Below are 23,893 nucleotides of genomic sequence, written 5' to 3'. Positions count from 1 at the left end.
TCCCCCCATCCATTTCTGCCCATGACTGCTTAAAATACAGAAGGAGCATTTGGAATGGCATTGAGAATCTCAAATCCCTTCATCAGGTGAACAGAAGTCCAAGGTAAATGACAGCAATGCAACACCTCCCAAACTATGACCCACTGACCCCATCAAGTACTTACTCTTCCATCTGAGGCAGAGTCTGAAGATCTCACATTGGCCTCATTAACCAGCTCATCGGAGTACAATTAAGATATCCTTGACCTCAAGGGACTGGCTAATAAGGAATTGGTGCACTGAATCCTCCTTTGGCACAGTTTTTTCCCATCAATTGTGTTCCTATGTTAAAAGAGCTATACTGTGCATATATAGGAATATTTGAGCATCTGAGTTTCAGACAAATTTAACAAAAAATGGGAAACAAGCAGCAAATACATTATGGCGTCAATGATTCAGTCATCAGCTTCACTTTGCTGAACTTGTTGCTGTCTGTTTTTATACCTCTATAGATATTTAATGGAACTTACCAGATGGTAAAACTACCTTTATAACATAATAAGCACTGGAATTTATTCTAGAAAAGTAACATCTTTATTTTTTTGGCATTTAGGCTCACAGTAAAGTTAGAAGTTAATTTTGAGGCTAAATCAAGACAGAATTCAGAACCAATTGGCTTCATGCTGGTTTCAACGATGAAGAAATTTAAGAATCGCATAGGTAAGCCTTTGGGCTAAAAGGTTATCTCTGACTTTTGAAGTTCATTTCACAAACACACAAGTATAAATCTAATGATAGTGTGATAGACATTGAGGCTGTACATCTTCCTGTTTAATTTTTAAACTCTGTAATCAAATTCCATCACATAATCTTGAACTGAAAGAAGGAGCTCCAGTCATGCTGCTCAGGAATTTGGATCAACAAATACTATGCAGTGACACAAGATTATAAGTTGAAAAGTCACTACCACATGTAATTGAGGCTACAATAATAACTGGCAATGCTGCTGGGGAAAATGTCTTCGTCCCTCAGACACCAGTTATCCATCTGACCTACTTCTCAATTCAAGCGACTTCAGTTCTCTGTTCAACTTAGTTTGAGCATTAAAGGTGCAAGGACAATCACCAAAGTTGTTGGCCTTAATTTCAAAACTCAATGCACCTCCTATGATCAGCTAATGTTGATTGCTCCAGAGTTGGACATAAACATAATCTCTATATTTTTAAACTGGATTAAAAAAAGGAAATACAGTGTATTCTGAAGCACTTCAATACTGAAATCAAGTAAATTTATATATTGTGCATAGGTACATTACTAAAAGAGAACTCTATTAAATGTAATTTTTGTATACATATTTGTCTTGTATGTTTTTATTGGTAAATTTAGTTAAACTACATAATTTTTAACCCCTTAATGATATTACTTATGGAATAATTACATATTTAAGTTAGATTTTTTTCATTTAAAAGGAGTGCTTTAAAAACAAAATGCATGGAAATAAATGCAAACATCACTACTACCAGCAATAATAACACAAACAATGCCAGGTATAGCAGCTGGTTAGGGTTATTCCTCTTTTGCACAATTTATTTATTTTTGTATCTTACAGTAATTTTTATGTCTTGCACTGTACTGCTGCCGCAAAACAACAAATCTCTCAACATATGTCAGTGATAATAAAACTGATTCTTATTTTTAAATAAAACTTACTTACTCTTTTGCAGTGGGAGACAAGAAAGCCAGCATACTGGAAGCTGACTGTTCGGGAATAAGCCCTGAACCAAATGTGAAGAAACACAATAAGTTAAGGGCCATTTTCTCACCATTTTCTCACAAGAAGGAAAAAACATTTGATTCAACAGACAACATTGTGGATATTGTAGAAATCAATGGCAAAATTTGGGATTCTATAAAAGTACTATCAGGTAGGCTTTTCATAGTTAATGTGGAAAGAAGGGCTTAATGGTGAATGTTAATTTATAAATCTTAAGGGATTAAGTTAATGATTGTTCAAGATAGGAAGGTGAAGGCATTATCCTGGATAACCCAAGAAAGGCAGAATTTGGAATCCATTAAGTGGTTAGGTTGATCCTTAAACGTTGTTGGAACACGATACTCATACTGTTTAAATGAGATATCCCTGAGTTTTTTACATAAGGTCATCTGATAATCTGACAAATTCATCTGTCGGCATTGAAAATGTAATTGAATTGTAATTGTAAGTCAAGAGATGACAAAGGTGAGGCACAGATACGTGGTCCAAAATTCAATTTGGTCAAATATAACCAAATGTTATGAACAGTTTAGTTCAGTTTCCCTGAGAGGGAATGGATTTGGTGTCCAGACATAGGGACCAAAGTTGGTAGCTGAGAAACCTATCTGTGCAACATCAAAAAAGGGAATGTGTAGATAAAAATCATGATAACATGGTACTAACCAATTTTGTGAGTGCTTCTGAGTGCATTAACACCAACTGAGAACAAGATGCAGACTTCTTGGTGTGAGAATCTTGTGTACATTAGTACTGATATCCAGCTCGTCTGAATGTCATAGCACCACAAAGCTTGAAGTATATTTCTGGTAAGATTCTCAGTTATATCACTACTGATATTGTTCACTCAAAGAAGAACCAGCCTTTAATAACACTGAAGGCTTTTATTAAAATGTCAGATCTCTCCCACAGTCATAGACTGGGTACTACACAATTTTCTGTCAAAAACCTTTCAGTAGATTGAACCAAATTGAATGCCAGCCAGCATATCACCAAATTTTTTAAAATCTGAATTCCCCTGGAAGTGAAGTGGTCAAAGTTGTCAATACTGCAAAACCAAATGGTTCCACGTTCATAAGATCAGAAATGAATTAAAAACCTGGGGAAAGTTATCTGACATAAAAGATGGCACTCATAAAAGGAAGGTCTCTATGTATGTTTGACTATATCTTTGGGAGCCTTGCACTGCAGTGAAATGCTTCATTCAGCTGTGAATACGAAAGTCACACTGACCAAAAATGAAAGTTTCCCCTTTTTGCCAGTAGGGGTTTCTTTGACTAATACAATGCAGCAATGAGCACAACTCAGTAGAGGCAGTTTGCATGAATCCAGAGGCAAGGTTTCTGAGACTGAGAGTGACCCTGCCTTTGTCTTTGAGAGCAGTGCTTGTGCATTTGTGTTTGCTAGACAAATCTCAGTAACAACCAAGTGGGCCTGTTTGTCTCTCAAAGTCAGTTACTCTCATTCTGAGAAATCTTGTATGCTCTGTCTGTCACATGTCACACTTTACTGTTTGTTGTTGATTGCAGGTGGTGAATCTTCAGTTTTTAGTCACATCTGGAAGGGGCATTTCACTGTAAAAGTCCAGGCATTCAAAAAGATGATTCATGCTCTTTCAGAAACCTCCCCAGCAACATCCTTCCATGAATGCACTTTGCACAAGGAGGCTGCTTCCTGCAGCCTCTCTTCTTCAAAAGTCTGTGCATGTTCCTCCATCCCACCTGAAGGATTCTGCCTACATACCCCTCCCAACCCCCTTTCCACACGCTCCCTTCATTGCAACATGTACTCATTAGTAGCTACAAGAATGCTGGTGTTATTGTGGGAAATTCAACACTTATGTCCACTGTTCCTGAATCAGAATGACTTTAAAAAGGGGGGAATCTGTTCACGTCATATTGGGACTGTACTAATGTCACCATTTTTGAACGTGCTGTTTGAAACAACATTGGGGAGATTGGTACCACCATTTTAACTTTGTGGAGGCTGATGACTTCAGACTTCCTGATATTTAATTTAAGGAACACCAGATGCTATGGGTGGATGAAGGATGGGGTGAAAGAAGTCATTATGGGTTAAAGTCTGGCTAAGACTGGACAGATAAGAGCAAAATGCAGTTCCATTCTGCTGGATGATGACATAGAAACATTGAAGGAGGTTGTTTTGGTCAGTTATGGCAAACGCGACAGACAGATTGAGAAGGGTTAGCAGGGAAGGATTGTTTTTGTAACTAGCACTTAGGATGCTATTTCTGGCTATGATTGAAGCTGTTTCAGTACTGTGTTACAGATGAGCACAAATTTAGGAGTGCACAACATATTCAAAGTCTTTTGAGAGGAGATCGTAAATGGATTGGAGATATTCTATTTCTAGTAGTATTAAATCATACTATCATTGATTTTGCAGGAAATAAAGATATATTTTCTAAATTGTTTGTCAATGAGCATAAAGTCTCTAAAAATTGGTTCAGAGTGTGTTCTCAGTTAAATAAGAAATACTTCATGCTTTGCTAATTAATAATTATGGTGAATGATTTTGATGGCAAACAATTTATTTTTAAATATGAGGAATATATTTGTTTAAAATTTAACCAGGAGTTAACTTAATGACTATTTAAGTGATGATAGTTATACTGACAAAGTTTATTGAAAGCAATGAAAAAACATCTGCAAATGCTGGAAATCTGAAACAAAAACAGAGAAACAGATGGTTATGCATTTTTGCAGGTCAGGCAGCATTTCTGGCACATAGTTAACATACTAGATTCTGTCGAAATTGTTTCTCTTTTTCTATTGCTGTCTGACCTGCTGACTGTTTCCAGCATTTTCTGTTGATTCAAAGCAAATCTTAGATTTTTTAAAAATATTGGACCATTTTCAATTGACCAGAAAGGTAATAGTAACTTCCTTTTGCCTAGAAAAAGACATCAAAGAACTTATTGAACAAAAGCAATATTTTAAGGCTGACTGCCACCTCATCAAATTGGAACATGAGCAGTATGCTAATGACACAACAGAGACTGATGAAGATCTCATCAAAGAGAAAAAGAAAGGAATTGAATCACTGTATGAACTGCTGAGTGCTGAAATTTTCACAGTGGTGAAAAACTCAATGAACATTTCCAAGGAAGATCCAGATCTGTTGAAAATGGCAGTACAAGTGAAAATCCAAGAAGAAAAAGCAGATCAGACATATCTACAGGAAAAAGAGAAATCTGGAGGCATTGCAGAGGTTAGGCCAAGAGAATGGGAATCTAAATGGCTGAGTATTTTAGAGCAATCTGTGAATGAAAGATTAGGTGAACTACCCAGTGTTTCTGATGTTGACAAAGACAAATGGGTCATTGAATGTTTAGTGCAGCATCACAAAAAACTGGAAAAGGACTTTGACACCATTGTGAACTGCATCGTGCCATGTTATCCACAAGAGTACAACATATGTGAAAAGTACGTGGAATATTATCATAAGAAAAGTTCCTCCCACATGGAATTAATTGTAGAGAGTGGACTAAAAGGGAAAGAAGTTTATGCCTTTCTGCACTGGATTTACTCTTGTTATCCAAAGTAAGTTGGATACAGATCCAAAATGTGTTTACTTTTGTTTACTGTATTATTGTTAAGTATTATATTTTAAGATCAAGATTTTCTTACCTGCTTATCTTATTGTATATCATAGAATGACAATATGGTTCCAGCATAGAAGGAGGCCATTTATCCCATCATGTATTTGCCAAATCAATGACCAGGGCAACTGACTAGTTCCATCCCCCAGCCCCTTCTCTGTAGCCTTTCAATTTTTCCTCACTATATATTTATCCAATTCCTTCTTAACAGCCCCAGTGGAATCTACCTCCACCTTCATCTTCAGGCAGTAAATTTCAGATTCCAACCAAATGCGCTTAACAAAGCTTTTCCTCATGTCACTCTTAATTCTCTGCACCTTTATTTCGTACCTGTAATTGTTAATCCTTAACCTCTCCACCAATAGGAACATAATGCCACTCTGTCACTCTGTCTAGACCTCCTCTTCATTTTATATACCTCTATCAGATCTAAACAATCTCAGTCACTTTATTCCATCATTGAAACTGGTCCCTCATAATAAGGTGAATAGAAATGAATAAAATACCCCAGCCATGACTGGACCAGTGTTTTACAAATGTTTAGCATGTCCTTCCTGCTTTACATCGATAAATCCCAAAATTCTGACTGTCTCATAAATCACTATCTCAATGTGACTTGCCACTTTCAATGATCTGTACATGCATACACACAAGTTCTTCTGCTCTATGATTTAAGAATGGGGAGAAAGTCTCTCCCCATTCTCCCCCATAGACTTAAGGGTGCATGTGGCATGCATCTCCAAGTCTAGGTCATTCATACAAGGCAATGGGCCTAATAAAAAGCAATGGACCTAACACCAATCCCTGGGGAACACTACTACTCACCTTCCACCAGTCTGAAAGACAACCATTTTCCACAACCCTCTTTTGCCTGTCACGTAACCAGCTGTGTCCATACTATCAGTGTCCTTTTTATCTCATTTTAACTTGGAGAGTTTGTCACTCTCAAGTCCTCTGGCACCACCCAGTATCCAAAGAGAATCAGAAGATTATAATCAGTGCTCCCATGATTTCCTCCTGGTAAAGTAGGTTTTGGTGCCAACCACTGGAATTTCACACAACATACATTTGCTGTAATTGGTTGAATTCAATCCCATCACTGTACAAGAAATTTATATGGAGTATTTTTTCGATGCAACACATTCTGTATTCAGTGACTGGGCTTTTGTATTCTTTGTGCATTTCTTTTTCTTCCTGACCTTTATGCAGCAATTGACGGGATTGCCCACATCATACTTACTTATCAACGTCCTCCACAAACTTGGTTCCAATTATAGCCGAAGAACCATCTGCAATTGAATCGCTTCCCACATAAGCATCATTACCTCTGGTGTCCCATAAAGAACTATTCTCACTCTTTTATATTGCCCCTCTGTCCCACTATTTCATATCTCCAAGCTAGCCCCTGGCAAGGTCATTCAAAAAAGCAATCTGTTTCCATAAATGCACTGTCAAACTAAAGTTCACCACCAGCTCCTTTGACTTTGCCCCCACCTCCCACCTGTATCCAAATTCTCAGACTGCTTGACAGTCACCCATATTGGATGAGCAGAAATCTCTTCTGAATGAAAGACTGGAAAGGCAGAATCCATTGTTTTCAGACACCTTCATAAACTCTACTTTCGAGCCATTCTCTCAAGTTCCTCGCCATGGAAACTGTCTGAAATAACCAGATCATTCGCTTTGGCTTATTTGAACTCGAGGTGAGTTTCAGACTATCACGAAGATTCCAGCATCACTAAGTTTACCTATTTCTATCTTCATATCATCATATGGCTTCATTCCTGCCTCAGCTCATCTGATGCTGAAATCACTTCAGAGTTGACCATTCCATTGCACTCTAGGTTGCTCTTCCTTTTGCTACCTTACATAACCTCAAAATCATCCAAAATTCTGCTGCCCATATCTTAATTTATACCAGGACCAACTAGACCATTTCCTCTGTGCTTGCCTGCTTACATCAACTCTTGATGAGCAATAGCTCAATTTTTAAAAATCCTAATGGTTGTAAAATTTGCCCTTGGGCCCACCTATCCTCATGCACCTCCAGCCCTATAGTGCAAGGTATCCGTACTCTTCCAGTTCTGAACTCTTAATCATTCCTGACTTCAGTCGCTCTGCCATTGGCAGTCATGCCTTCAGTTGACAAAGCCCCAAGCTCTTGAATTCCCTCCTCTAATCTCTCTGCTTTACTACCAGTTTTTTTCTCCTCTATGTTGCCCCTTAATATCTGCTTCTTTGACCCAGTTTTTGTCATCTTCGTATCTCCTTATATGGTTTGGTGTCAAATTTTTCATGACAGAATTTTCATGGGAGGGCATTACCCGAAATAAAGTAGCTACTGGTGTGTGATAGTAGTACAACTTTCCAATGAATGTATAGTGTTGACAAATAATAACTGAAGATTGACATAGTTTCAATTTTCAAAATGCTATTGTGAAACACTCAAATTAGTCAATGTGACCATATCTGATTCCTTGTTCAGACTTATGAGTACCATCACACAATGGGAAGATACAAGTCAGGAACTGGCAAACACCTTGCTCCCAGAAAGGATGATCAGTCATTTGAAAAGTGAATACTTTTCTGCTTTACAGGTAAGATATTTATCACTTCCTTGCATTTAAAAATGTACAAATAAAATTACAATAGTTGTTGGAACTTCAGTGGTCAAACTATCACAAAAGTCATTTGTTTTAATACTTTGTAGATGATCTTTTGTAAGCATTAATCGTTGCTCAGTATATGCTTCTCTTTATTCAGTTGCTTTCTTTATTTTAGTCAGATGCTAAATTGCACATGGATAAGAGTCTCCATATAGAAGAGAAAAATTGGAAAAGTGAGGAAGAGCCTATTGTGCTGAATGGATATTACCACAGTGAGCTACCTATCGACATAATCCAGGTACATAGGATGGCATTAATTGACATAGCATGTTGTGCACCTGTATTTCCAATGGGATCCCTTCGTCTAACGAAAGGATGAACAATGGAAATCCCAGTCAGATGGCGTAATTGGAAATTGTTAGCAATTTATGCCATTTCTCAATGAACACTTCAATATCACTACCTGAATCAATGTTCCACCAAAACAGCAGTAGATTAAAAAACTCCAGGCATTTGTTTCTAAGTCAGTTCCTCAAAATGATTTTCATTTTATATTTTGTTGATCCATCCAGCAAAACAATTTGATGTCTCCAGCAAAATAGCCAAAGCAAGGAAAGAACAGCAAGCAGTACAAAAGATTATTCAGATTGTGTAGCAGATTTAAAGACATGTAGACTTGGGTTCCTCAGATACTGGAGAATAATGAACTCTAGTATTAGGACTGAAGAAAACACTTCTATGCTTGAAGCAGTATAACTACAAGTAGAATAGAATTCCCTTTGCTCTGTCCCAAAAACATAGCTGAAATTCAATCTCGTTCCCACTGTCAGCAGTACTATTCCATCTCCAATCCCCCCCACCCCCACTCAGCATCTATTTTTATGACCTGTAAACACGTCTTTTTATTTAGTATTAATTAAAGCTGAAGTGTGGGCTGAAGGAGGGATACAGTAGCACTGGAGAGAGTGCAGGAGAGATTCACCAGGATGTGGCCTGGTTTGGACAAATTTAATTATAGGGAGAGATTAGATAGGCTGGGGTTGCTTTCCCTGGAGTAAAGGAGGCTGAGAGGTGAACTGATAGAGGTATATAAAATTATAAGAGGCATAGATAGGGTAGATAGTCAGACTGTCCCCATAATAGCGGCATCAGAACAAGAGGACATAGGTTTAAGGTGAGAGGAAGTAGTTTTTACACAGTGTTTGGTATATGGAACTTGCTGCCAGAGGAGGTGGTGGAATCCGATACAAATCACTATTTTTAAGAGACATTTAGAAAGGCACGTAATTAGGCAAATCATAGAAGGATATGGATCTAATGTGGGGAAAGGGATTAGTGTAGATGGGCAAAAAGGTTAGCATGAACTTTGTGGGCCAAAGGGCCCATTTCTGTGTGTTGGACTACTAAATTTAAATCATAATGTCAAGCTCATCAGAATGTGAGTTGAACTGAACATTGAAAATAATTTTAATGGAAGTATAACAATAAAACTAACTTTAACTGAATGCAACCTTATTCCAAGTGTGAAAACAAAGAATTTTAGTCCACTCACTCTGAAAATCTGTTGTAAAAATTCAGTTATAGGAATTTACAATCACAGCTGTAAAGATATTTTAAAAATACAGAACTGGCAGATATTACTTTCCATTTAGAATTCTGCATAAATTTCACTTCCATTTCTTTGCTATTTATTTACTGCCAGACTGTACTGACCTTCCTACTTAAAACAAGAAATTGACTATTATGTTTTCATGCTGTGTTAATTTTAAGCATGTTGATCCATTGATCTCAAATAAATAAGGCAATTGTTACTCTTTTTCCACAAATAATTGAATATGTTTTTATCTTTTATCACTCAGATAATTGAGGGGGCAATCCAGAATGCCAGAACTCTTTCTAATGAGATGGCTGACAGAGCACTAGACATCATGCTAGAGGAAACAAATTCCTTCCTGGAAAGGTACAGCAGATTTGTAAGATTATAGATCACATCAAACACTCCTCCCATTTTTTAAATCATGACTTCAAACCAGTAGCAAAACTACATAATAATAAAAAAAAGAGACTTTATCTTTCCTGATTTCTGAGCAAACGTATGTGGAAGATCTTATGTACATTTGAAACCAACAAAAAATTAGGTCACTTCAAAGTGAGATGCATAGTTTTCAGCTGGGTATAAGAAGGCACCATCTTTGGTACTAGCTCATTTTCTCACTTTCTGAAGAAAAAAACATTCAAAGGCTAACACTCAAATTTACCAGCTTAAATTAGAATATTACATTCCACACCTACAATGCAGTGTTGTTGGCACCCAGTGATCACAGAGGGCCTCAGATGGATCAGTAGGCTCCTTCTCTAGAATCACCTAGGGACAGACGGAGCCATGGAAGAGAGCACCAGCCAGAAGGAAGAACCAAGCTGACCACATCTAACCCAGACTTATTTACTATCCAGAAGGAGACCTAAGAAAATCTCCAACCTGCTCTCCCCACTCCATATAAGGTAGCCTACAACGAGGAGCTGAGGAGTGTATAGCCAGAAATAATAGAAGAGGGATTACAGTCTCCCATACTCTTCGCAAATGTGGAACATAGACTAATCCAGGCTATCAAAGCTATAGGGGCCTGTGAGCCCATGAACAAGCTTAAAAATGTGTTTGGCTGAACTGCTCAAATCATGCTATTCATTGTTTGTTTCAAGTTTGTGATGAAATAAAATGAAAGCATTTTATGGGATGCATATTTATCCCATGCTTGCTCTTCAAAGACATTACTTAGTTGCATAGAAATCAAGCTCCCTTGCCTAATTTAATCCAGCTTTGGGTTCTGGGGGAGGGACTTGTGAAATACAAACTTTTTTCCTAGTTTCATATAAAGAGAAACATATGTGGTTTAGAGAAACATGTATTGGCAATGATAACATTTAACTTCATGTGGAAAGTTATTATTTTCTGAGGACCATGCCAAGTCACGGCATATTCCTATTCAAAATTTTCCATTGTGTTAAATGAGAACTACTGGAATGCCCAGAGATTGTAGGTAACAAGAAAGAAATACATATTTCTATTTAAAAAAACTATGCAAAATTGTAATCAACCAAAATTAATTTTAAACTAGTCTGCGGGAATCTCTTCCTATCTACTGGAGTTTAATACATCATTTCTTGTCATTAAACCGAAAATTAAACTGAAAGCATCTGTAAATAAATTTGATTAAAATAAAGATTACAAAATGAATCTCTGCTGACTCAAGAGACAACAAGTGAAAAATCAAGCCCTAAAAATATTAGGAACACTCTTAACAGTGCAAAAGGTTTACCCCTCATTCACCAGATTGATATCTGAAATGGTGGGTTTGTCATTAGGAGATGAAACGGATTGGGTTTATACTGTTTTGAATTTAGAAGAATGACAGGTGATGTCACTGAAACACACAAAATTCTCAATGAATTGACAGGGTAGATGTGGGGATGATGTTTTCCCTGCTGGTGTGTCTAGCACCAAGTTTCACAATCTCAAGATGAGGGTTTGGCCATTCAGCACAGTGATTTTAAGAAATTAGTGGTGAATCTCTGGAATTGTTTCCTGAAGATGCTTGTGGAGACTCGCCCATTGAGTAGATTGAGGACAGAGATAGATGAAATTTTCAGTTATTAATGAAATCAAGGGATAGGGGGTTAGTTCAGGAAAGTGGCACTGAAATAAAAGATAAGCCATGATGTTAGCAAAGATGCAGAGGACAGAATGGCCTATTCCTACTCCTATTCCCTGTGTTCTTATGGTCAGACAAAGTGCACCCTGCAGCTTAGCTGCATGTCTTTGACCTGATAGATTGGTTAAATGTTGAGCCCATTTCACATATGAAAATGGGTGCAATATTGTTGAATTTGGACCTTAAGGCAGGGTCAACAAAGACGTGCCCAATAACTATAAACCACATTAAAGGTGCACATGGATGTGTATAACATCCACCTGAATCTATTTCGCCATTTGTCAGAGCTCCAATTACCATCCTTCCCGCTCTCCACTTCCAACCTACCACTGCTTTCCATTGGAATCCTTACCAAACAAACCTAACATTCTAGTCTGGAAAACAAACTGACACCATATTCATAGTCATTTTGAGAAAGGATTAGATATTTCCACCACCCTTTATAAAAAAATGCTTTCAATTTTCCAATAGTATATAGCTCTAATTTTAAGATTATGTTCACTTGTTCTTGATACTCCTGTCAAAGGAAATTTATTGTTATCTCCCCCATCAAATCCTTTTAATATTTTAACATCTCAATTCAGGCACCCTTTAACTTTCGATACTTAATGATCTTGATAAAATAGAAAAGTCCAATAAATTGACTTTGATTAGTTAGGATTAAACTCCAAAATGCCATCAAACTTGTGTGGTGATATAGATGTGTTTATATTTTGGTGATTCTTTTTTGTGATGCACATAATAAGAAATAAAATGTAAAATGTTTTTCAGCTTCCAGCGATCGGCAGAGAACTTTGAAAAATTGAATTTGAACCAAACAAATTTTATTTCCATTATAATTTTAATCACCAACTGCTGTGAAGTTATCAGGTAAGTTTGTTAAGCAGTTCAAAATGATGTCATTCGCATTAAATGCATAACCATAAATCTTCCGCTCATTGATTTATCTGTAAACCAATAAAATACCACAGACTCTCTGAGTGACCATCTCAAGAAGTAGAGCTGACATAGAGGTAAAATCAGTCCACATTGAACTCATTATTGCAGTGGAAGTGGGGGAGGATCCTCAGTTTTACAGGAATAAAATCAATATCCCAAGGACACCTGAAATATGTCTGAAGGTAAAATGTAATTTCTTACTTTTATCTATCTTCCCATAGAGCAGGAGTATTCCGCTTCCATAGCACCATGGAGGCTATTGCTGGCCCACATTTGATTTTGGTGCCATGTTCTCCCCTCTCCCCAACCTACCCTTAAAAGTCTTGCCAAAGGGCTAATAGCAGTGATGTAGCTGGCCCAAATTTCACCCCTGATTTTTGTAGAAGCTGCCTTTGAGATGTGACAGGTACCAACATGTTGCCTACATTCCACTTAGTAAGAATTTTGGGCTTTTGAATTCAAAGTTCAATCAAAATCAATTTCTACTGGCAGCTGTCAGAGATTTAAAATATACTTTTAATCTTTGGAATTAAAATAATGCTACAGTGGAAATTAAAATCAACAGAGATATATAATGGATGGATAATGTGACAACCCCTCCCCCTTTCCATTACTACCCAAAATCAAAATGACTTTCAATAAGATTACCTTTGCAAGTCTCTCAAAGCACAATTTTGTTTACACATCAGAGAATTACTGCTCTTTTTAATTCTATTTTTAGGAATTATATTGATACAAATGAGAAAATCACAAATGCAGAAGTGAAGGAGAAAGTTCTATCAATTTTGAACGAAATGGAAAAGAAGAGAAAAGACATTTTATTAAAGACCTTGTTTTGTAAATTAAAGGTACGATGAGAACAAATCAAACAGGTACTTAATAAAAAGGCTTTTGAAGAACTGTCGCAATGGTCAGCTTCTTACCAAATTTAGAAATGTTGAATAAGATTTTTCATTTTCTTTGGTACATAATGCATAAACACTTAACTTCATTATGGTCAATCCCCGTCATAGCAGTTTTTATTATGATTTTTAAAAGAACTATTTAATGCTTATTGCTTTTGAAAGTGCAGAAAACTGTGTTAGATTCAGTAAAAAATGATGATACTTAGTTTAAAGATTAATTGACTTTTTTCAGTGTTGTATTTTGTTAGAAGTTGAAACTTGCACTTAATTTGAGTCATCACAAACTAACTATATTATTCTGTAGCCTCACTGTAAAAAACTGGTGACAGAAAAATGGCTCAAGTCCTCAGATCCCATGAACAAAATGCTTGAAATATTGGAGGAGGATCTTGCAAAATTAGCGAAATTAAAAGCACCCTTGTATCAGGTATGTAACAACCAGGAGAACTGATAATAAGACATGAATATTGTGACAATCAGGTTTATCAAATCTACAGTGAAGATGACATCAACCACTGCTCCAGCTTTCTGTGATCTGCCTGTAAAAGAACGCTGCAGTGCTACCCAAAGGTCAAGATATGAATAGCTGAACTGATTTGGCAATGAACCTCAAGTAGTCCTAAAATAGTTCCATGCTGTCTTAACCAGCTTCACCTAGCATGGCAGATTTCTTCTCTTCTCTCAGAGTAGTGAATTTCTGCCCCCAAGGGTGATGGTATATTTAAGATGGAGATAGATGTATTTGAAAGATTGAGGAATTCAGGGTTACGGGAAACTGGCACAGAAGAGGAGTTGAGGCCAGCATAGATCAGCCATGATCATATTGAACAGTGGGCAGGCTTGAGGGGTCTGGTGGCCCACTCCTGCTCCTCTTTTCATGTGTTCTTAGAATATGTATTGATCTTTGCCTAGGGAAGGAACAACAGTCATACTGAACTCCTACCATGATTCCTGGCCAATGACTCTTGCTGGAGCCATCCACGTGTGGGTGTTGTGTGAGGACAGATATGTGTTACTTGAATACTGAAAATTATTACCAATGCACAGACATTGGTACTAAAAAGTCTGTGAAATATGTCAGTGCCCATATCTTTCAAAGAAGCCTTTGGAACAGAACTAGAACAAAACAAAAACAAAACTCTGTCTTAAATGTAATTTTTTTTGGTATTAGACTGGTGTCCACAAATTACTTCAATTTTGATTTGTGTTTATGTTTTTAAATAGAATATATTGAGGGAAATCCATAAGCAGCTCGTTACAGAATACATTATAAGAATTATGAAGAAAAGGCTAAATTGCAAAACAGTAGATCAGCAGAAAAAAGTGGCAGACCAAATAGAGAATGAAGCTATCCAGTTACAGAAACTCTTCACTTTTTACGTAAGTGAACCAGATACTCTCTATTATTAATTTTCGTATTATAACTTAAGTGATGGAAATTAGATTGTGCAGTGTTAGTATATTTTTTTCTTTTTTAACTGTCTGCAGTCCCAGGAATATGATGTGTCGGATGAAAAAATGCTGAAACAAGTGAATTTTGTTTATTCCACTCTCTCCAACTACTCTGCACGTGTGTGTAGACATTATAAATACAGGTGGTCCGTGAGTTATTTAAGGGTTGCATTGCTGAGAACTGTCTATAAGTCAATTTATCTCTGTCAGAAATGTCCATTTTCTATGGCAGATACAAGGAAGGCTGCTGATGCTTGAAATCTGGAGCAACACACAAAATGCCGGAGGAACTCAGCAGGTCAGGCAGCATCTATTGGAGAGAAATGGACAGTCTACGTTTCAGGTCAAGACCCTTCATCAGGACTGGAAAGAATGTTGCCTGTCCATTTCCATCCATGGATGCTGACTGACCTGCTGATTTCCTCCAGCATTCTGTGTGTTGCTCCATTTTCAATAGTAACCTATACCATATTGCTCTACACACACTTGCTATAATTCCATAATTTCCTTGACCCTAACACTACCCATAATTAAACTAGTGGAATATGAATGGTATTCAATCATTAATGAAAACCATGGAACATTTATTATTGTTATTACTAGCTTGGAAAATGCTTTAAAGTCAGGTCATTCATAACCTGGATAGCCCCTGTATATGATGCACATTTACATTCAACACGTGGCTTTTCACTTTTTCAAAAAAAAGAGTAATTCACACATTCACATTATTTACAGAATTAACCTCTCAACAGGATTTCTGAATTTCTTTGGTCTTCCCTAAGGAACTTTTGTTATTGGCATTGTAGCCACTTCTGGATTTCATGTCATTTCTTCCCCATTTTCCTCTGGATCAATTTCCAGGATACACAAGCAATCACAAAATTCTTCAATATATTTCTATTTCTATCACCTTTTCCCACATGATCTATCTTTGTGCCAGATACTTCAACCATCACTCCAACATCCCACGTTTGAAAGTCAAATTTGCTAGATAGTGTTAACATATGAATTCTACCACATTGTTTGGATTGTTTCTCTAAATGGCTTGAGTAATAATTCTGTTTCTGTCTCAGTCTTCCAATTTGCCCTCAGGATTATTTGGAACTAAGCTCAATCGTGTTCCAGCTCTTCTATGCCTCAACAGATGTGTAACCTACTCCAGATATTTAATAGTTTTAGCAAGAAGTTTGCGATCTTGTTAAATTCGAGCAGCCTCACAATTCTTTTGGACTTTTTTTTTGCAAATCTCACACATCTCTCTGTTGTATCATTTGTCGCTGAATGATATGGTGAAGCAGTTGTGTATTAATATTATTTAATTTTGTAAAACTCTCAGGTGAATGCAAATAAGAACCATCATCCTAGCCTAGCTCTGAATGAAGCATGACAATCAAAAGTAGATCTCAGATCTTTAGTACTTTGCTTTTTCATAGTATATGTTCAACTTGTAGCACATCGGTGCATTTTGAGTGACATTGATTACAAAGCAGTTATAAATTCCCTTACTACAATAAGGAAATTTTATATATTGGATAGTTCTCCCTGGCCATGTCCAACTCTGTAAAGATATCTTCACTGGCTTTGACTCTGCGATCTTGACAGTACATTCATCTACTAGCTTTTCAAGATCTTTTTCTAACTCAATAAACAAAACTCCAAGTAATTACCTGCATACTATAATGTTAATGGTCTGTGACTATAAGTAAAAAATCTGCCCAAAGAGATGTGGAGAATTGGTAAAATGTAAGCACCTTGTTTACCACACTCTCTCCAACTACACATATGCTCATTTAACTTACTTATGCATCACAATTTCAGGGACAGACATTCAGATTAATTTGGGGATCCCTGGCGTCAGTTCCCATCTGGTTTACCATCTGCTGTGCTCTGAATTTCTTTGCACCTAACTTTTTATTAGTTCCCTATCTTCTGTAAATTGCTCCTTTTATCAAGGAGTCCTTCTTCTTGGTTACTGTTCTTCTTTAGAGGAAAATACTTTCATCAATCCCAGCACTAAACAACAATCCCTGATCTATGTATCCTCTTAAATTACTGCCCCATCTTCAACATCTGTTCCTCCAGGGTCCTTTTGAAAATATTAATCTTCAAAATTTGTGCCCTTGTCTCTTTATTCCCTGATTAAACCCAGCCCCCCCCAACCTATTTTTGTTCATAAAATAAGCAAGTTCCAAATAATATACAACGGTGTACATTGCCTTTTAACTTACCTCATTCTCCTCACCGTATTTGGTATGGTTGGCTCTTTTGCTTTTCTGTAACGTTTCCAGCTGAGGAGAATGGTCATTACTTGGTATCTATCCACTAGTGGTGAGAACCCCCCCATCCCCCCCAAAAGTGTTTCCTCTTCTTTTACAGCATTCTATTGATACATCATTGGTGCCCTCTATTTCATTTCCACACTGTCCCTTGGCCATAGAGACTGAGCCAGCTTCTGCATGAAAGCAAAAGAAATCAAGCCGGTCTTCTCCACCACTTGTCTTGACCCCTTTGCCTTTGTGCAGCCAGACTGCTTCTAGTGTTGCATACTTTTAAATTCAAATGTAAAAGCAACCTTTCAAGGAAGGAAGAAGAAAAATAGGGGAATTGTAGATCTATTTGCCTGATTGGAGTAGTAGGGGATAAGTTATAATACATTATCAAGGATATGGTAACAGGTCACATGTAAAAATCATGATTAGGTGGAGTTGACAGTGTTTTATGAGAGGGATAAGAAAGGATGTGCTTGTCTTTGAGGGGGTTCAACAGAGATTGATTCCAGGGGCCCTCAAGCTAGCCAGAGACCAAGTATCACTGTCCAAGTTTATAAATACAGGAAGAGAGGGTAGAGGCAAATCTTGATTTCTCTTTCTTTAACTCTCCTCACACTTGCAATTTTCAAGTGCTTGCTCACTTGTTGAGACGCCAACCAATTTCACTGTTTCACAAATAATGAATGGGCAAAAAATTTTCTCCCAACCTCCACCTGTACTACCCTGGAAAAGACTGTGTCACGCTGTGCCACTCTTATTCTGCAATGTTTCATTTTTTGCTGGACCTCTGATTTACAAGAAGTTTTATTTTACTTTTCTGTTGTATTGCAAACGTGTAGATCTGAGATTCAGGATGTCAGAGCCAACAGTAATCAAGCAATGCACCCAGTGACAAAATATACTTGGTAATTTTATATCAGTGCTCAGAGGATAATCATTACTCATTTAACATTGCTATTAAATCTTATCACATTAACCTGGCAACAATGATTACTTTGCTGACCTGCAATAAGTATCAAATTATTATGCTTTTATGCATCTAACAGATGGATTGTTTTTCTTTTCATTTAACTAGAGATCTGAAGCTACGTATCTAGAGTCTGCACTCCTTAAAATAGCTGAAATCATCAGGCTTAAAGACATTGAAGCTATTACAATGGAAGTTGCTGCACTTTTCCAAGACTTCCCAGATGTTCAGTAAGGACAATTACAAAATTATTATCACAAAACTTGAAAGTGTCATTTCAAATGAAGGTGCTTCTTGAAGAGTGAATAGATGATTCCAATAACCTAATGCTGAATAAAAAATGTTCAGGGGGATTATTATCTAATTAGAGAAAATGTGCATTGTTCAGTAAATGTGCAAAAGACCAATTCCTGTGATGTGCTTTAAGGACATACTCTCTGGTGTCTAGGAGAACAAGGGATTAAATATTTCTTGCTTGACAGTTTAGATACTGTTTACTCTGGCTGGATGGCCTAGAACTAGGAGACATGATCTCAAGATAAGGAACTAGTCATGTAAGATGAGATGAGAACAAATTTCTTCACACAAAAAAATGTGAATTTTTAGAATTCTAATCCTTGAGCATGGGTTTTTTGAACACAAGGGAATTTAAAGATCAGAGGGTCAGGAGGCAGAGGGGGAGGCGGAGTTGAGGAAGGTCTGCCATAGTCTTATTGAATTGAATGTTACACAGATGCGTGGGTGGCACAGTGATGCAGCTAGTAGAGCTACTGCCTCTCAGCTGCAGAGACCCGAGTTCAATCCTGACCTCTTTTGAAGTCTGTGTGGAGTTTGCATGTCCTCCCTGTGATCAATAACTTGTCCCTAGTGTGTAGGTGAGAGGTAGGATCTGGGGGCCAGTAGGGATGAAAAATTGGGGAGAATAAAATGGTGCTTGATGGTCAGACTGGACTCAGTGGACAAAAGATTCTGTTTCTGTGTTGTCTAATTGCGAGGTCAACTCCGGGGGTCTACTCATGATCCTATTTCATATATTCTAAAAAAAATTGTATTTATTTAGCACTTTTCATAGCTTAAGAACATCCAAAGTGTTTGATAGCCAATAAATTACTTTCAAGATTAACAGTGTAACTGGTAGATCCCACTTACGGAAAATGAGATAAAAGACTACTTATTCTTTCTTAGAAATGGGAATGACATCATGAGACTGCTCTGATATTTACATAACTACATGGGGCCTTTCACCTCCACCCAACTGAATGCAGTTTAATATAGCATCATATTGACACATGCAATGCAGTCCTTTCTTTATTAAACACCAAAATAGCAGCCCAAGTTATATGTATTTCCTGGAATACAACTTGCGAGCTGAAAATTTTATTTTCATAATAGCCATCACAATTGATTATATTATAAAATTAATTATACTGTTGAAGGCATTTTTCAAGAGATTTAAACAGTTGTATTCATCAGCATGAAAGCTGTTAAAATTGTGTGAAATTTGTGTCATCTAAAATTTCTATTTAGATACAGCACCGTATCATGTCCCAAAGAAACATCTGGTATTGTGACTCCATCTTCAGTGGACATGGAAAACTATCTGAAGTGTGATGTTAGACTTGCCACATATCAATGTCAAAAAAAACCAAAGAAATCAAATTACAATGATAAAAATTCTGATTCATCTCATTGCACAAAACAAGCATGAAAAATTAAAAATTCTTTATTTAAGAATGGAAAATGCTTGAAGTACTCAGCAGGTCAGGCAGGATCTGTGAAGAGAGAAAAACACTTAAAAATGTCCAGTGGAAGGTCATTAATCTGAAAGAATAAGTCCATTTCTCTGAACACAAATGTTGCCTGACCTGTTGAACATTTTCAGCATTTTCTGTTTTTTTTCAGATGTCTAGCATCTGTATATTTTTCCTTCAAGATTTCATTGTTGTTATTTTTTTCCAGAGTTTTGAAGATGTAAGATATTAATTCAAACCTTCAGGCATTCCACTAACCAATCATTCACCACTTTAACTATTAACATTGGCTAACAGAATATGATTTTGGGCTGCACTCGTTTTCTGTATGCTGCAATTGTAGTTGTTATTACAGTGAAATTATTTGCAGACATTCACTCTAATCAAATGTTCCATTCTCTGCAGAAAACAGCACGTTGGAGCCATCTTACACATTAAAGGGAACATGAAAAAATCAGATGAAAAGGAGATTCTGAACATTCTTAACACCCCCATGAACAATGCAGACACTTCCGTGGACCTGAAGCTCTTTACCAGTTCTTCAGTTCTAAAGGCTCTCTGAGAATCAACACATCACTGGAAACCATCGCAGTGGTTTTCAAACTGCAAATATTTTTTAGTCTTGTGCTGAAGGATTCAATTACAAAGGAATACCTTTTCAAGTGCACATTGTCAGTTTGTCACACTTCTAATATCACACATTTGGATGGTAATTGCCACACAAGTTACACCACTGTGAAATCTTTCCTTAAACCAACAATCTTCTGGCTGAATGTCTATCAAGAAAGAAAGGACTTGTATTTTCTATTATGCCTATCATCTCCTTAGGATGTCTGAATGTACTTTATAACTTCTAGGGATTTCTGACCAAGTTGTCACTGAATGGCTTTGGGAAAATATATGTTAAAATGGTGTGGTTCACCTGAATTTGGCTCCAGATGGATAAATACAATGGACAACAAGGCTTGGAGCTAGAGGTCAGGTTTCGGGTGGTGAGCTCAGACAATAGAAGGCTTATTCACATTCACTTGCTGCTACAACAACCCTTTTCATTTAAACTTAGAGGGTAGGCAGGGAGTGGCAAGGTATATTGCCAGATTTTGTTCTTGGGTAGAGGGAGGAGTAGTCAGTTTGACTGAAAACTGGGAGGCAAGCAGACATGAAAGCAGGCAGCTGCTATGGTAATAAGAACAGAAGATGCTGGAAACACTCGGCAGACAGGCAACATCTGTGGAAATGAAGTAGAGTTAACATTTCGGGTAAAGACCCTTCATTAGAACTAGAAAGAGAGTAAGCAAGTTAGATTAGCCGTGACAGAAGGTGTAGTTCCATGTTGGATCAAAAGTCAAAGTCCCAAGATTGAATTTTTTTTAGCCAGCTGTTGTTTAGAAAGTGGTTTTAAAAACTCACTTGAGATTATCCACTGAAGGTATAGTAAATTGATATTTCCAATAGAAAAGCTGAAGCTGCAGCTGAATGTGGTGGTTATTTATGATGACTTCTGGTACTACGTAGTCAAATGCTGTATAATAAACCAGTTTAATGATTCACATTTCACCTGACCTCATCAAATGCTCACTCAGACTGCCTTTGAAGAGAGTCAAACAATATGTATTCAAATATTTGCTTTGTTGGGCATGTGGCATTGTTATTGTGACCCCATTGAACAAGAGAATGCATCAACTGTAGAATGGAATATGTAGCAACAGTTGATTTGATTCTCTTTGAAGTGGAGTCATTTTTTGTTGTGTGGAAAACAGAGTGCTGCAGATATTTGTACATTGGGAACTCGATATCTAGATAGGTGGAACCCTCAGAAATTTCTAAAAGATGTGAAGCTAGAGAAGAAAGAGCAGCATTTCTTCTTTTATACAACGCACTTTGCAGTAAACAACAATATCAGAAAAGTTACCAAACTCTAGGTGGCACTGATGCATATTTCTAAGTTTATTGTCAGGCGGCATGGTAGCATAGTGGTTAGCGCAACGCTATTACAGCGCCAGCGATCGGGGTTCAATTCCTGTCGCTGTCTGTAAGGAGTTTGTATGTTCTCCCGTGTCTGCGTGGGTTTCCTCCAGGTGCTCCGGTTTCCTCCCACATTGCAAAGACGTACGGGTAGGTTAATTTGGGTTTAAAATGGGCGGCGCGGACTCGTTGGGCCGGAAGGTCCTGTTACCACGCTGTAAATAAAATTTAAATTTAAAAAAAAATTAACTCATAATGCTAACATTAAGAGAGAATTCTGTAACCCAAGCTATTTTTAAGCACTTCATCCACATATTTTAGGGCAGAAAAGTACCTAATTATCTATCAGTAAAACTGCTAGTTTATTGGCAGTATCTGACTTACTTCAACATTAAAAAAAAGTCTTGGGTAATCAAAGCTCTTAAATAATAGCACTTATTCCTTATTCTTTTCCATGCCTTTAACACTATTTCATACCTTTTGGTAATGAAATGAAACTCATTTGTTTTCATTGACACATTTCCAAATTGGAATCTCCATCTTTTAAAAACTGCTTCTGATTGGTTGAGAAGCTGACTTAAGGTTAGTATTTCTCAGCCAATCAGTGCTGTATTTTCTTGTTATTTGACTTAATTAGATAATAGATGTGCCTGAGCAAAATTTATTTTGATAATTTGGTTTGTGAAGTTAGAATTCTTCATATTATGTTTTATGTCAATTTCACAGACCTTTGGCATATCATATGGTGACAAACACAGTTATCAAATGCAAAATTCGCAATTGCTACAAACACGGCAGGTCAAGCAGCATATGTGCAGAGAAATGAAGTAAAGCTTTCAGGTCCAGATGTTTTGTCAGAATTGATTCTGTTTTTATTTCAGATTTCCAGTATCTGCAGTATTTTTTTTAATTTTCGGTTTTTTACTGCTTTTTGAGTGAACTGATCTGTGACTATTGCAGAGCAAGGAATAGAGGAGGAATATCTTATTTCTTTTTTTAAAAAGCAAATATACTCTCTTTATTTCATTCTGAACCAATGTGCTTTTCTAGCATTGAAATAACTTTTAGCACTTTCAGAAGACATTCTATTATCCGATATTACAGCAGAAGCTGAATGCTTTTACTTAAATAGTAAGCAGAGGAATATAAAATGAGCATGCTAAGGATTTGCAGATATTGCTAACAGTCTTATCTATGCACTATATTTTAAACATTGGAGTTAGCCATTGTAATTAACAGCACAAGAACTACTTTTCAATATGGAGTCAACAAGTGTGAACAATAAACAATTTGATGCTGAGTGTCATGTTAAGTCTCAAAAATTTTCTTCATATTTAGCTTAAATGCTATTCAAGTTCCTCATATTGTAATTGCTACACAAATACTTCTGTTTTGTAAGTTACCTAATCAAAAACGTTTGCATAGTTTTATAGCATACCTAAAAGTGACATAGGCAACCTTAAAACATATTGCCCAGTTAGCTACTATGTTTGGCATGCAAATATATGAGTCTATGTGCCTTAATGTTACTTTTACAGTGTTAAATAAAATCTACCTTAATTTTATCTGGAAGAATATTACAAAAACTTTATTTTTTAATTGCTTTCCCCTCACTTCTCTGCACCATTTTTTGTTGGTAGTAATGATGTAATGAGAGTTAGCTTCCAAATCATTGATGTATTCTCATGCTTCACTAATCAAAATTACAAATGCTAGTTGGCCTCCTTGTTGTTTGGGCTTCCCAATGTCATCATCTAATTTCCAAACAAGGCTATCACTATATTGACAGTGTCTGGCTGGCTGCATTGGATTAACACACAGTACTTATTCTGCATCTTTAGTGTCAAAATCTGTTGCTTTATTAACCTTAGGAAATTATGCATTGCAGCAAACGGGGCATTACCTTGAGTAACATAATTTCAGCAAAAAACGATTGAATTTGATGCAGATACACCT

At 36.8% G+C, this 23,893-nt stretch overlaps 1 protein-coding gene across 1 annotated transcript in view; it reads left to right on the top strand.

The window, feature by feature from the left end:
- Positions 1 to 23,425, top strand: part of LOC127572566 (tumor necrosis factor alpha-induced protein 2-like) — a 28,621-nt gene extending 5,196 nt beyond the window's left edge. Inside the window, exons 3-14 of the mRNA XM_052019970.1 lie at positions 593 to 699; positions 1,704 to 1,904; positions 4,668 to 5,313; positions 7,858 to 7,969; positions 8,154 to 8,276; positions 9,838 to 9,938; positions 12,460 to 12,558; positions 13,349 to 13,475; positions 13,837 to 13,959; positions 14,757 to 14,912; positions 18,330 to 18,451; positions 20,378 to 23,425. Of these exons, the coding sequence (XP_051875930.1) occupies positions 660 to 699; positions 1,704 to 1,904; positions 4,668 to 5,313; positions 7,858 to 7,969; positions 8,154 to 8,276; positions 9,838 to 9,938; positions 12,460 to 12,558; positions 13,349 to 13,475; positions 13,837 to 13,959; positions 14,757 to 14,912; positions 18,330 to 18,451; positions 20,378 to 20,534 (2,007 nt within the window). The 5' untranslated portion in view covers positions 593 to 659 and the 3' untranslated portion in view covers positions 20,535 to 23,425. The remainder of the gene's footprint in view (positions 1 to 592; positions 700 to 1,703; positions 1,905 to 4,667; positions 5,314 to 7,857; positions 7,970 to 8,153; positions 8,277 to 9,837; positions 9,939 to 12,459; positions 12,559 to 13,348; positions 13,476 to 13,836; positions 13,960 to 14,756; positions 14,913 to 18,329; positions 18,452 to 20,377) is intronic.
- Positions 23,426 to 23,893: the final 468 nt, after the last annotated feature.

This window comes from Pristis pectinata, chromosome 1, assembly GCF_009764475.1.
Source record: "Pristis pectinata isolate sPriPec2 chromosome 1, sPriPec2.1.pri, whole genome shotgun sequence".
Taxonomy (NCBI): Eukaryota; Metazoa; Chordata; class Chondrichthyes; order Rhinopristiformes; family Pristidae; genus Pristis; species Pristis pectinata.
This window is presented reverse-complemented; position numbering and strand designations above follow the sequence as displayed.